The 13543-nt window shown below is 35.6% G+C and overlaps 1 protein-coding gene across 1 annotated transcript in view; it reads right to left on the bottom strand.

The window, feature by feature from the left end:
- The window catches only part of LOC104236383 (uncharacterized), a 33907-nt gene that overhangs the window by 9978 nt on the left and 10386 nt on the right, over positions 1–13543 (bottom strand). Inside the window, exons 5-8 of the mRNA XM_009790299.2 lie at positions 12037–12116; positions 8684–8723; positions 8485–8592; positions 4422–4502 (exon numbers count right to left, since the gene is read on the bottom strand). Coding sequence (XP_009788601.1) covers positions 4422–4502; positions 8485–8592; positions 8684–8723; positions 12037–12116 — 309 coding nt within the window. The remainder of the gene's footprint in view (positions 1–4421; positions 4503–8484; positions 8593–8683; positions 8724–12036; positions 12117–13543) is intronic.

Genomic DNA, 13543 nt, shown 5'->3' with positions numbered 1-13543 from the left:
AATGCTTAAGCAGTGGAGTGATAATTATAACCCTAATATTAAATAATGCAGGCAGTTGATGCAAAAGCTGGGAAGCTCAATGATCAAGCACACCTATAGGGAGCAAAACAAAGTGGCACATCTAATGGTGAAAGAAGGTGCCAAGAAGTAACTTTTGGAAATCAAACTATGTTGATAATTCATCCGATGTTCGTGAATGAAGTTTTTTGGGCAGCATCCTAGGAACTCGTATGAAAGAGAAATAGTAATTTGTAATAGCTCTAGTATTTTGGCACAATATTTGGTTTTGGGTGGGAATCATAATGATTCCCAAGTTTGCATTAACCAGTACATTTAAAGTATATGTATCCATTCACCCAAAAAAGAAAGAATACACATACTAGAAAATAAGAGCTTACTCATCTGGTTGGTTTATAAATCAATAATAGGTCCGCCTGATAAAACATCTACATTGTTGAATAACTTGCTAGCAAGCCAGTCAAACTTTCTTTACTTTAGTATGCTAATTGAATCACTATGCCAACGTTGTTGCTGGCTCCTTCTTCAATCTCTAAAGCTTTTCTTGTTGCAACCTACCTAGAGGTTTTCATTCTCAGAGGTCACCAGAGGAGAAATATATAAGTTCAGACATAGTATTGACTTTTTGAACACTTTACTCTAACATGCTCACCCAGTTAACTTTCATAATTTGTAAATTAAGTCTCTTTTGTCGTTTTACCTTAGTTAGAGATGCACCAATTAGTCAATGTACAAAGTACAAACACAATAAAAGAAATACAAAAAGAGATTTTCTTTTCTTTTTTTTTTGGGTTTTTTTTATCGGGAACGGAAAAGAATTTTTCTTTAGATGCCTTTTTCTTTTTTTATTATTAATTTTTCTTTAGATGCCTTCTTAAATGCATTGAACTATTTCTGGAGTTAAGGACGTGTATTTACTAACTACGGAGCAGTGTGGCACACCAAAGTGCAATTCTCTTACAAGCTACAAGAGGTTGAATTTTGGCATTCGTGATTCAAAAAATCAGTAGGTATAGTTCAATTTATATGGACTTCTGATGGTAATATCTATTTAAATTTAGTCATTTGTTGTCAAAAATATATAAGCTAATCTAACATAATTATTTAACTATTTCCTCTTATAAATTTTGGTAGGTCGCACTTGACTACATTGGTAAAAGAGGACCTACTGTTGGTTTCACAAGAGAAAGGAGATTTATGTTGGGAACTTCTTGATCTTCTGTTTTTATGCTTTTGTGTTCCTCGATTGCTTAGTAGTACTTGTGCTCTGTATTGCAGGTACACCAAAGAGATCCTCCAAAGGGAAATGGTTCCACATGTTGGTACTAGAGAGTAATGTGAAACTAAGAAGTCCTACTATTTTGACTGAGTCTATGAACCTGAATTTGGAATTTATGAATATAGAATATTCGTTTTTGATTACTCTATATTCAAACAGCAATCGTTCAGCTGAAATATTCCATCTATCAGCATCAATGTTGTTACAAATTTTATATCTCACATTTTGAATATTGATTTCGCCTTAAATTTCTCAAAAGCTTTGTAATTGGTTTTGAGTGCTGATTACCTTTGTAATAAAATATTTATTTTTTAGATGTCAATTCCTATTTCAGAAATCCTTTGATGTCTCTGGGACAAGGTGGGTGTTGCCCCTGCGGAGGACAAGATCCGGCAAGAGAGACTTAGATGGTTTGGACATGTGAGAAGGAGAAGCACAGATGCTCCGGTAAGGAAGTGTGAGAGGTTGGCATTGGAGGGCCTAAGGAGAGGTAGAGGTAGGGGTGTCAATGGATATTTAAACACCGACTAAATTGACCGGAATGTACTGCACCAAACCGATTTTTAAGTTTCTTTTAATAAAATCGATTTTTATATAAATCTATAATCGTACCGTTAATTAGGGTAGGTTTTTACAACAACAACAACAACGACCCAGTAAAATCTCACAAGTGGGGTCTGGGGAGGGTGGTGTATGTGCAGACCTTACCCCTACCCCAAGGGAGTAGAGAGGATGTTTCCGATAGACCCTCGCCCAGGAAGAAGAAAAGAGATAATATATCAATACCATCAACAGAAACCATAGAAATAATAACAACATCATAAGAACCAGAAAAGTTAGGGTAGGTTTCTATTTTATGAAAATAAACCGAAAAAAATACCGAACAATAAATTTATAGTGGAAAATATATTTATATATTAAGTTTAAAAATAATAAAGCATTAAATTTTTCCTTGGACCTTGAAATTATGAGAACGGTTACAAGCCAACAAGTAATTAAACTCAAAATCATAATTCTCAAACCTATTAAGCTACTTCTTTTAAAGGCAGGGGGGGTAAGGTTTGCGTACAATCTACCCTACTCAGACCCCACTTGTGGGACTATACTGGGTATGTTTTTGTTGTATATTCACTAGCAAGACACAAAGTATTCTAGCAACTATGAGTAGTAAACTACAATGTATTGAATATGTTTCCTTATCGTATGACTTAGATTTATCTTTTTGAATCTTTTATCTTCTACAAACTTTATTCTTGAGTTCCAACTTGGTTAATATCTTTCCACTCATGTGATTTATATTTTCTTTATCTTTGCTTAGTTTCTTTCACACTACTATAGAATAGTTGATGGATCTATACTCTGGTCATCTTTCATGTTTTCTTAATTCATCACCCTTTAAACAGTAAAAAATGTCTAGAGAGTTTTGTTAAGTCCTACAAAAGTACGCATGTTATTGCATTATACTAGTGATATTTATAAAATATTGAAAATTAACCGAACCGTACCGATACTGAAGAGAAACTAACATGATTGAGACGATTTCAAAAAGTCTAATTTTGGTTATACATAATAAAATAACAGAAAAAATGATATGGTGCAAATTTTATAAAATAACCGGCCGAACTAAACCATTGACACCCCCTGGGTAGAGGTAGGCCGAAAAAGTATTAGAAAAGTGATTAGACAAGACACGGTGAAACATCAGTGACCGAGGACATGGCCCTTGATAGGAAGGTATAGAGATCGAGGATTGGGGTAGTAGGTTAGATAGCCTAGTGTTTTTCTTGTTCATACCGGTAGTATTAGTACGTACTCCCGTATATTGTTCGTATTCGGTTTTTAATATTACATGTTATTCTTTTCATTTCGGTCATCTTACTGTCTTTTTATTTATGCTGCTTTTCCATATTTCTACGACACACCGGAGTAAGGTTAGTCTGTTAGGATTTAGTCTTAGATTGCTAGTGGTTAGTGTTGAGTTCACACTACTCTTTTGTTCCTCTTAGTGCCGGACTTTATCTACCGGTTATTATTTTGCTTTTTATCTATTTTCCGGTTCGTGTGATGCTGTTATTTTTTCAATGTTTTTTATTGATGGTACTGATATATTGCCTCTTTTCGTCTTCTTGAGCCGAGGGTCTATCGGAAACAACCTCTCTACCCCCTCAGGGTAGGGGTAAGATCTGCGTACACACTACCTTCCCCAGATCCCACTAGTGGGATTTCACTGGGTCGTTGTTGTTGTTGTAGTTGTTGTTTTGTGTTGTTTTTCTTTTCATTACTGTTGTGTTTATGCTTTCCTAAGCCGAGGGTCCATTGGAAACAACCTCTTTATCTCCACAAGGTAAGGGTAAAGTCTGCGTATACGCTACCTCTCATACCCCACTTGGTATGTTGTTGTAAATCCTTTAATTTCTCTCCTAGAAGTAGGAAGGTTCTATTCTAATAGTATATTTATCCTTTTAATAATATTTAGATTTACTGTGTTTTCATGTGCACTGGGCCAACTTATTGAAGAAGTATGGAGTCTCTAAATGTTGATTTTGTAAACTACATTTGGTGACTAATCATGTTTTTTGCAAAATCTTGTTGATATTGTGGCCCTTTAAGACATGATCGCCGAAAGAGGGGGATTGGATGTGGAACTGGAGATGCGAAAGCTATATTAGAATTCATTTTACGGTACAACCATTGTTGAACAAGCAGCACTGCATCAGCAGAGGTTTCAACCTTGGCAGATGCACTGCCAATTGTTCAACAATGGTTATGCTGTCAAGAGAAACTTTCTTACTGCTGGCTCAATTTATTTGTTGCTTATTGCCCTGGCTCTAGTATTCCCTCCCAGGAGAGTCTTGATTCTCCTTTTTTCTTCTTTCAAACTGGATTTAGTAATCAATATCAATTCCAACTAATTTATGAATTCTCTGTCTCTGTGTGTTCACTCAATTCATCATAATTACGCTATATTACATTAGTTGTCAATATACAACTCTCCAACTTTTCCACGTTAAGAACTGGCTATACTTTGTGAAAACCCCCACACGCAGAGCCTATTCTAGTTCTTGATTTTCTATCCACCATCACTCTATAAAATATGCATTTGAATGAGGAGGAGCATAGATACCTGTTGAGTCCCGTGCAGAATTCCTTCCATGGAATCAATCAATTTCCTTCGACCAGCAGGGCTAGTAAGAGCACCTTTAAACTATACAAAGAGACACAAAAGGTGACAAGATAAAAGAAAGAAACACTGTGTACGTAACAAATAGGATAGATCAGCACATGAAGGGAGAAGATGCAAACAAAGTTTGGATATCAACAATGATCAATATACATTGTATAGAAACCTAAGAAAACTATCAGAGAAGCACAAAGTGTGTAAGATGGATTACAAAGTATTCTTTGCAATTTAATTTGTGTTAAGTCAGTAGTGATGCATAAAAAGAGGAATGTATACTCAGAAGTCAGAAAAGCACCATAAGTCTTTCCACTCATCAAGAGAACAAACAATCAACATAACTCACTCACTCACTCGTCAACTACGTCACTACCAGCTAAAGACAACTTTTCAGAAAATAAGAAGAGAGCCACTAAGAAAGACAGAGAAAGAACTAAGCCAATCAGTACTCATTAAACTAAGCCATGGTCCAACAATTTACAGATTTTTAAAGTGTAAGTGTATTATGTAACTAAGGAGTAATATCGACTTATTAAGTGCAGGAAGATAAGTTCCCATTTTAATTCCATAAGCATTTTGTAAAGGAGATTAGAAAGTTTACTGAAGGTCGAAGCAAAAAGAAAGAAACCAATGGTTTAAGCCAAAGACAAGGTTAAAAAGATTTTGCAGAATTGTTGGAGATTAGAAGGAGAAGGAACTTTTCCTTTTCTATTTTGGGGTGATAAAATAAGGGAATGGAAACAGATTGAGCTTTCCAAAAACATGCCGGTTGGATGCTCTAATTGCCAAGTGGGTTATCCTTGGGTGCAAAAGGTAAGGACAGAGGAGAGTGGAGAATGGTTGAGAAAGTGAAAAATAGGTTACTGGATGGCATGAAAGAAACCTACCGAAAGGGGGAAAGGAGACATTGACCAAGAGCACTTTATTCAGCATTTGAACTAAAGGTAAGACTTTAATGATATACAGTACTAAGATAGTACTGTTAGAGATTATCCAGCACACAAACCTACTACATCTTCTTATTGACTATACCGAGAAACATCCAGATAGGCTAGAACAGTTGCAAAGAAACTTTCTGTGAGAGAGACTCGTGTCGGGAGTTAAAAAGAGTTTCACTTGGTCAATTGAACAACAGTTACGGCTCCTATGAAGTGGGGATCTCGGAGTTGGAAATCTGAGGATGTTCAAGAGCACTCAACTAGGTAAATGGATGTAGAGGTAGAGAATGAAAGAAAGCATTGTGGAAAAATATCACTGCTAACAATTATGAGAACAAATGGGATGATGGAGAACAACCACAATATGATGCCTATGGAGTATCTTTATGGAAGGCATTGTGAAAGAGCGAAGAAGGGGCACCACAATTAGCTTTGGCAAGAAAGCTGGAATGTGGGATATGGTCAAAAGTGATGCCTTCCTGGCAACCAATATACTCTACATCGAGCAAGAAGACAACAAAAGTTAACTAGATTTAAAGGAATAAGGAGAAACAATAGTATGGGATTTGAACTTCTGAATAAACAAACATGCAAGACTGAGATATGAAAGAGCTGAATATTTAGGGAAATATCATATAAAACAAAGAATGGCAGTCATGCAAAGTGAAAGGTTTATGGTAAGAGAAAAATAATTGTGTGCTCGGTGTTAACTTTTTCTACAATGACTATTGAAAAAGGAGAAGTGATAAACATACAAGCTCAAATCGCGATGTTAGAGAAGCACAAGTGGAAACCATGCTTTCTACCGCAATGAAGGCTAACTGCGCTCACGAAGGTGCCAATGAATTTGGAGAAGGGCCACAAATTTGAAATGCTTACACTGATTAGCTTTAGTCCGATTAAGACCCAAGAATCTCAAAAAATTTAAGAAGTCCAACAATCCATTCAAGATTTTAGGATTTCTTTTCCTTAAAGATTAGGATTTCTTAGTTCTTGTTTCCTAGTAATTTGATTCTTTGTTTTAGTATGATTATACTTGTAGTTCTAGTCAAACTAAGATTGTTAGTTGGTATTCTATACCTACTAGAATTCTTTTTTCGATTTTAGTTAGGATAGTTTTTTCTTAACTTAAATCTTATTCTAGTTTAATTAAGATTAGTTTTCCTTAATCTCATCAATTTTCCTTATTTTATGGCCGATTTAAAGGGCTCAATAAGCTGAAAACATTGGTGATTGGTTCTCCTAAGCTCATGCTTCAAAACGTGATTTATATTTTGTTTGTTTCTTCTTCCGTTATTCAACGCTCCTTGCAATCTTGCGGGATTGAAGAACGAGTGGGAACGAGTAGTAAAGCTCTTTTCATCTAACATTCTTCTCACGTGAGTTTGAAGAACGCTTTTGCTAGTATTTTGAAAAACTTTAGCAGGGTGCTTTTGTTTTTCTCTCTTCTTGTGTTGAGAGGTCCAAAACCTTGAAAGTACATCAAGAAGCGAGAGTTTCTGCATACCTAATGTGAGAAATAAGGACACGAGAAAATATTATTAACATGCGTAACATAATTGCCTTACATTGAGCCCTATTTATATGCATACTTCACACAAAATATAATATCTATTTCCTAATGTGGGACACTAAGTATATTATTATACTAACTATTTAATACTACTCTTCAAGCCGGTGCATATAAGTTATATGTACCAAGCATGTTACAAATGTAACTAATACCTAAGTTGCTTGGATCCGGGTGTGGGCATCCTATACGAGCACGGATCTGAGTGTCGGATTCGACAAAATAGAGATTTTAAGATTCGGGGTGCGGATCCAGGTATGAATACGGGTGTAGAGATTCGGCTAAAAAAATCAAAATTATAAAAAATTAGAGCCATAAAGAGAAAAAGAAAGCCATTCAAGGTCTAACACCAACTCTCCATCTATATAGCTGTTATTGTCTACCAAAAGTCCGAACTCAGACACAACCCCTTGAATTCTTGGTTTTTCTGAAACACAAAGCAGCAAATATGAGACAAAAGTACTACAATATTGAAGGTATGCCATTTCCCATGTCTTAAATATTTTTTATTTTTAATTTAGAGAATTCAAAATCTCAATTCCCCCCCCCCCCAAAATATTTGTCAATGGACTCGGGTTAAAGTATCTGAAGTTAGTTGTCCGTATCCGGGACGTATCCCGCTCTCGTCCCATGTCGAGACGGGTGCGCACCAAAAACGAAGTGTCCGCACAACTTACACTAATACGAGGACCGATGAGGGATTTGGTGAAAATATCTACAAATTGATCATTTACCTTCACTGATTTTGTAACAGTATCTCCTAAGAGCATCTTTCCCCTAACAACGCGACAGTCAGTCTCAATGTGTTTAATCTTCTCATGGAATAACGTATTTGATGTGTTATGGAGGGCCGCTTGATTATCACACAAATTCCATCCAACAAATTTCGCCAAGTTTCAATTCTCTCCAAACTAGCTCACAAGTTGCTATCGCAATTGCTTAATATTCCGTGTCTACACTAGATTGAACAACCACATTAAGTTTCTTGCTCTTCCAAAACACCAAATTACCTTTACTATACAATATCCAAATGTAGAACATCTATCATAAGGTAACCATACTCAATCAGTGTCTCTGTATCGAACGATTTCCTCATAGCCTCAATCCTCGAAGAGCAATCCTTTACGTGGTGATGATTTTATATATTCGAATAATGCGGATAACTGCATCCCAATGACAGTCGCAAGGAGAGTTCATAAACTGACTTACAATACTCACAAAAAAGGAAATGAAATATCATCTCTGCTAGATAGCTTGTGTAGTATGTTAAGTGTCCCACATTGGAAAATAGATAGTGTGTGTGTATATATATATATAGGGATCAGTGTAGAAATATAGTTTTATATGTATACATCATGTATGCAGGGTTTCCCATAAAATTAATTTCACAAAAGGGATAAAGGTTCTATTTTGCTTTGTACTATACCTGTGAGCTTATGGAATTCAGTAACGATGTTCTTTCCAACAAAATCAACCTATTTCTATTTAAACCATACTATACCTGTGAGCTTATGGAATTCAGTAAAGATGTTTCCTTTAGCATCAATTCTTTTATCTCCAACAATATGTTGTAAGTAGCATAGTATTTATGGGTTTGACAATGCTTGGCCTGCATATTCAGTGTTAACAAAGTGATTGACAAGGAGCTGAAATGTTAGTCATGGTCAAACGATGGTTTAAGTCACTAACTATGCTGGTACCTGGATATCAGTATAAAGTTCTGAAAAACGGAATTCATACCTGCGTCAAAAAAGCTCTGTCAGAAGTATGATGTACCAGGCATATTAAGATAAATCCAACAATACTCATGGCTAATAACAGACACACGAACAAACAAATCTTTTTGAAGTTTATCAATATTTAGTAAAAGAGACAGACCATGGGACGTTGAATAGGATCAATGTAGTGAAGACACCATGTAGACTACAAAATAGCATCTTTTTTTCTTCCGAAAGAAACATTATGCTACATTCTAGAAAGCATAACTAACCAGTAATAAAAAAGCTTGATTCCCGAGATAAAGAAAATTATATGGGAGTGAATATATTTGATGCTCAATTTTCAAGAGAGGTGATGAGGAGACAATTAAAATATGTCATATGATTTATGAATTTCATTTAAGGTAGGTACCCATTGATAAAATGGACCTTGAGCATAACTTAAACCTCAAAAGCTAACTCAAGCGGTGAGAATTGCACATCTTATGAGGAGACTGCAATAGACACTCTTACTGATTGTGGATTCTCGCATGCCTACGACTAAACATCTGGACCATGTAGTAACCTCACTAGGTAGCCCAATGTGGTAACCCAACATCAGAGAGGGGTCTTACTCTAACACCATGTTGAAAAATAGACATTGGGCATAATACGACCCCAAAAGCTAGCTCAAGATTGATGAGGATTGCCCGACCGTATAAGCAAACTATAACTAATATACTTAACCAATGTGGGACTCTAAGAGCATCAAACTAAGTTCAAGAGCTTTCACATTTCTTGGAGAGAGAGAGAGAGTGCCAACGAGCATTCCTATCTGCAGTGAATGAAAACATGAGCACAATTCGCTATCTGCAGTAATCAGTGTGCTTATGGATAAACTCCTACCGGAAATATGATATCATGACATAACGACCTCTGAATTAGATTACTTTCCCTTAAACAACTATGCCAGACTACCTTAATAGTGATTCAAAATGTTTGACATAGATCCAATATCAAAAACTAGGAACTAAACTTCTCATACCTGGATCAACTCAAATAAATAAACAAAAAACAATTTGATGGGCTTTATAACAAGAGTTGTGGTAATTGATATGTGAAACCATCTAATTTTCTACTCTTTGCCCTGGTATCTTTCTTTAACTATAAATATGATGAACAGTTCCGGATCTCCAAAACTAGTGCTCCAGCTAGTTAGTATAATGCATTTGGAACAATTATACAGGTCTCTGATGGCTAGAGTGCAGCTTTTTTTGTTCAACTACAGGATAATATGTTCAAACATCAAAAGTTGGACCAGATGATAGAGGAGAAGATAAATGATCTTGAAATCACAGTGTCAAAATTTCTCATACCTAAGGACAATAATAAATACATGAAGTGAGAAAATGCAGGAGAAGGACGGAACTTGGAACTGTTGGTTTATTTGACTCATGCCGCACTTAAACTTTTTCACATATCTAAAGTGCTCTTTAACTGAAAACAGAAACAAGCAGCGAAAGCAAAGAATCCAATTGTATAAGAAAGTCGTGGTGGCTGGTACAAGTATCATCTTTACAAAACTTTAAGTGATTATTAACCAGTTAACCATCTTCAATGATTAGTTCTAGAAACTTTCCTATCGTAAGGAAATGCCTTATTTTGTTTTTCTAGAATCAAATAGGGAATGCCTTATTGACTAAGTAAGATTTAGAGTGTTCAACTCCCCTCCCGCCACCCTGCCCCTTTTTAAAGCAAAACTGCAGGCGTTTACAACAATGTACTTGCCTCCTATTGGTTTTTAAGAATAGTGAGAAACTTCAGTAGTTTTATTGGAGCAGCAGAGTCAAAATTTGAGTTTTAAGACACATTTATATAGGGAACGAATGATTCCAGACAACATAACATTTGACTCTATGCTCCCAAAGTATATGCAAGTTTTCCTCATCTCTTTTCCTATTAATGTTTTTAGGAAATAAGGTACTAGAAGGAACATTAATACATTAAGAAAAGGAATTGACATGAGCAATGAAAAAAAAGATGAGGAAAGAATTCTTGATACTTCCAGTAGTAAGCAATGAATGCACTAAATTTGAAATCAACCATATTCAAGGGTGTCCATTGCAGTTATCAAGGGCGAAAAGCGCAAAAAAACTCTAAGGTTCTCTGGGCTTTAAGCGCAAAGCACTAATAAAGTGTAGGTTTTAATGAAGAAAGGCGCAATGGAGGAAAAATAAAAAGATGCATGTGTAGTCCTAGACTAATAAGTATAAGCATAAATAACATATGTATGGACAAAGAAAATGAAATAGATAACGATAAAGTTATCAATTGTTTAGTGTCACCTCTTCAAGATTATGCTCATTTGCATGGCGAAGTATGCATTAGAGCATTGATGACGACACTGAAGCGCCCGCTAAGGGAGGCGAAGCGCTCAACATGTTTTGTGCCTCGCTTCAAAGTGCGCCTTTGACAATAGTGCATTGCTCTTGCTTATACAATATATCAGAAGACAACTGAAGTTGAACATTACCTAAATAATCAAGAAGCTAAAAAGACCATTGAACATAATCCATCAGAATACATCTACACCCTACAAGCTAATTTGCTCTTATGCAGTTTTCATCTCCAAAATCATCAGGAGGGATGCTGGAGAATCAGATCCCACCTCCTGCTCAGCTACTTCACAAAAGTAAAACTCTGAGACGTTTATAAATCTCAAACAGAAAATCCTCTATTAAATTTTGTACACAGGTCCACTTTCACTTAAGAAAGTTGAACCATTTATAAAATAGTAAGGCAGCTATCACAGAAATTTACATTAACAAACTAAAACCAAGATAAACAGCAGGTGAAAAGCCAATCCAGGGTTTTCTAAATCAATACCATAATCGATTGCTTCTATCCATATCGCAGCTAAATGCTACTCTATCAATATCGCAGCTAAAAGCTATTCCATTAATTCTTGAAAGCAAAAACCTCTTCACAGATTTAAGAGCTTACCAGATTTGGGCTATGATGAAACGAGGTTTCATTGATAAATGATGAAACTCTTTAAAGAGTTCAAGTACCTTTAGATAAGGTTAGACTCCCACATAATCTTTAGCTTGAATTTGCTCCGGATAAAAGTTTTCAAAGAGCTAGAGTTTACTTGGTTTGTAAGTCAATAAAACAGTTCTACACCAACGCAACATGCACGGCTCCTTATATTTCTTTTTCTTGTTAAGGAAAAAATAAACATTTTTTAGAAAGCCTGACTCCTTATATTTCTGAGCACACTAAAAAGGAATTTCTAATTTCAACAGGGAGGAAAAGTTTTTTGCACAAAAGGGAAAAGCAGTAATAGAGGAACGTACTGAATGAGTTCAGCTTGTGATGGCACATACTCGAGCAGCCGTTTCAGTGACAGAGTTGACCGCAGCTTAGCTGCAAGTTCCTATCAAAGATTAACAGTAAATCTTACCTTAAGTACAAAGATGCTGTAAGCTTTTAATCTTACTTTATGAAAAAGAAGATGATGTAAATTTAAATAGAAAGATGCCTCCCATGTAAATTGAAAGGTGAAGCTACAAGGACAGACAGAATAACTGCATATCACACAGTTGCATATCAAGGACACTATCATACTTGAATTAGCAATCCTGATCCAACAATGTCTTTCGGATTTGATGTTTTAGGTTCTAAAAGCACCGGTTCTGGAAATTCAAGTTTGATGGTTACTTCGGAACCAAGTTCAAACTACTTAGCCTGGGCTTCTTCTGTTGAGCTGTGGTGCAAGGGTCAAGATGCTCAAGATCACCTAACCAAGAAGGCTAGTGATAGAGATGGAAAGGCCAAAGCACTCTGGGAGAAAATTGATGCTGGATTATGTCCTTTGTTTCGTCCATTCCAGACATGTTATTCAGTTTGATAGAAGGCTCGTACTTTATACACTAATGACATATCTCGTTTTTATGATATAACATCTCGGATGAAAAACTTAAAGAAACGGGAATTGGACACATCGACCTACTTGGGATAGGTACAGGCAGTTACAGAGGAATTTGAGAAGTTGATGCCAGTCACTGCTAGTGTTGAAAAATAACAGGAGCAAAAAAGATGTTTCTAGCTCTTACACTTTCTAGACTTCCTAATGACCTAGACTCTGTGCGTGACCAAATTTTGGCTAGTCCTTTTGTTCCTATATACCTACAGTTGATGAACTATTCTCTCGATTGCTTCGTCTTGCTATGCCACCCATTCACACAGCGGTCTCACCACAAACTGTTGACTCATTTATTCTCGTACTCAGATGGTGTAAAATCGGACATTTCGAACTATGGAGAATAGACGAGGAGGTTGTTTTGGAAAATCTCGACCCAAGTGTTCTTATTTTAATAAGCTTGTATACACTCGTGCGGTATGTTACTCTTTGCATGGTCGACCACCTAAAAATGTTCATATTGCTCAAACCGAGACTGCAGGTAACCAGGGGTTTTTATTATCTGAAGGCAGTTTTCTGAGAGCGCGAAGCGCAAAAAGCGACAGGGGCTCGCCACGCTTCAAAAGCGAAGCGCACGCTTCATTGAAGTGAAGCGCAATTCTTAAAATACATACATACATACATATATATATATATATGATTAATTTATAAACTTAAATACACATTAAAAAAATCAAATAAACTAAAATATAACATATATATATATATATATATATAAATATATAATAATTAATTTTCTAAACTGAAATACATTTTAAAATTAATCAAACTGAAAATATAACATATATATAATAATTAATTTTATAAACTGAAATACACATTAAAAAAATCAAATAAACTAAAATATAACATATATATATATATATATATATATATATATA

This window comes from Nicotiana sylvestris, chromosome 2, assembly GCF_000393655.2.
Source record: "Nicotiana sylvestris chromosome 2, ASM39365v2, whole genome shotgun sequence".
Classification (NCBI taxonomy): domain Eukaryota; kingdom Viridiplantae; phylum Streptophyta; class Magnoliopsida; order Solanales; family Solanaceae; genus Nicotiana; species Nicotiana sylvestris.
The sequence above is the reverse complement of the archived record's forward strand: the minus strand, read 5'-3'. Positions and strand labels throughout refer to the sequence as shown.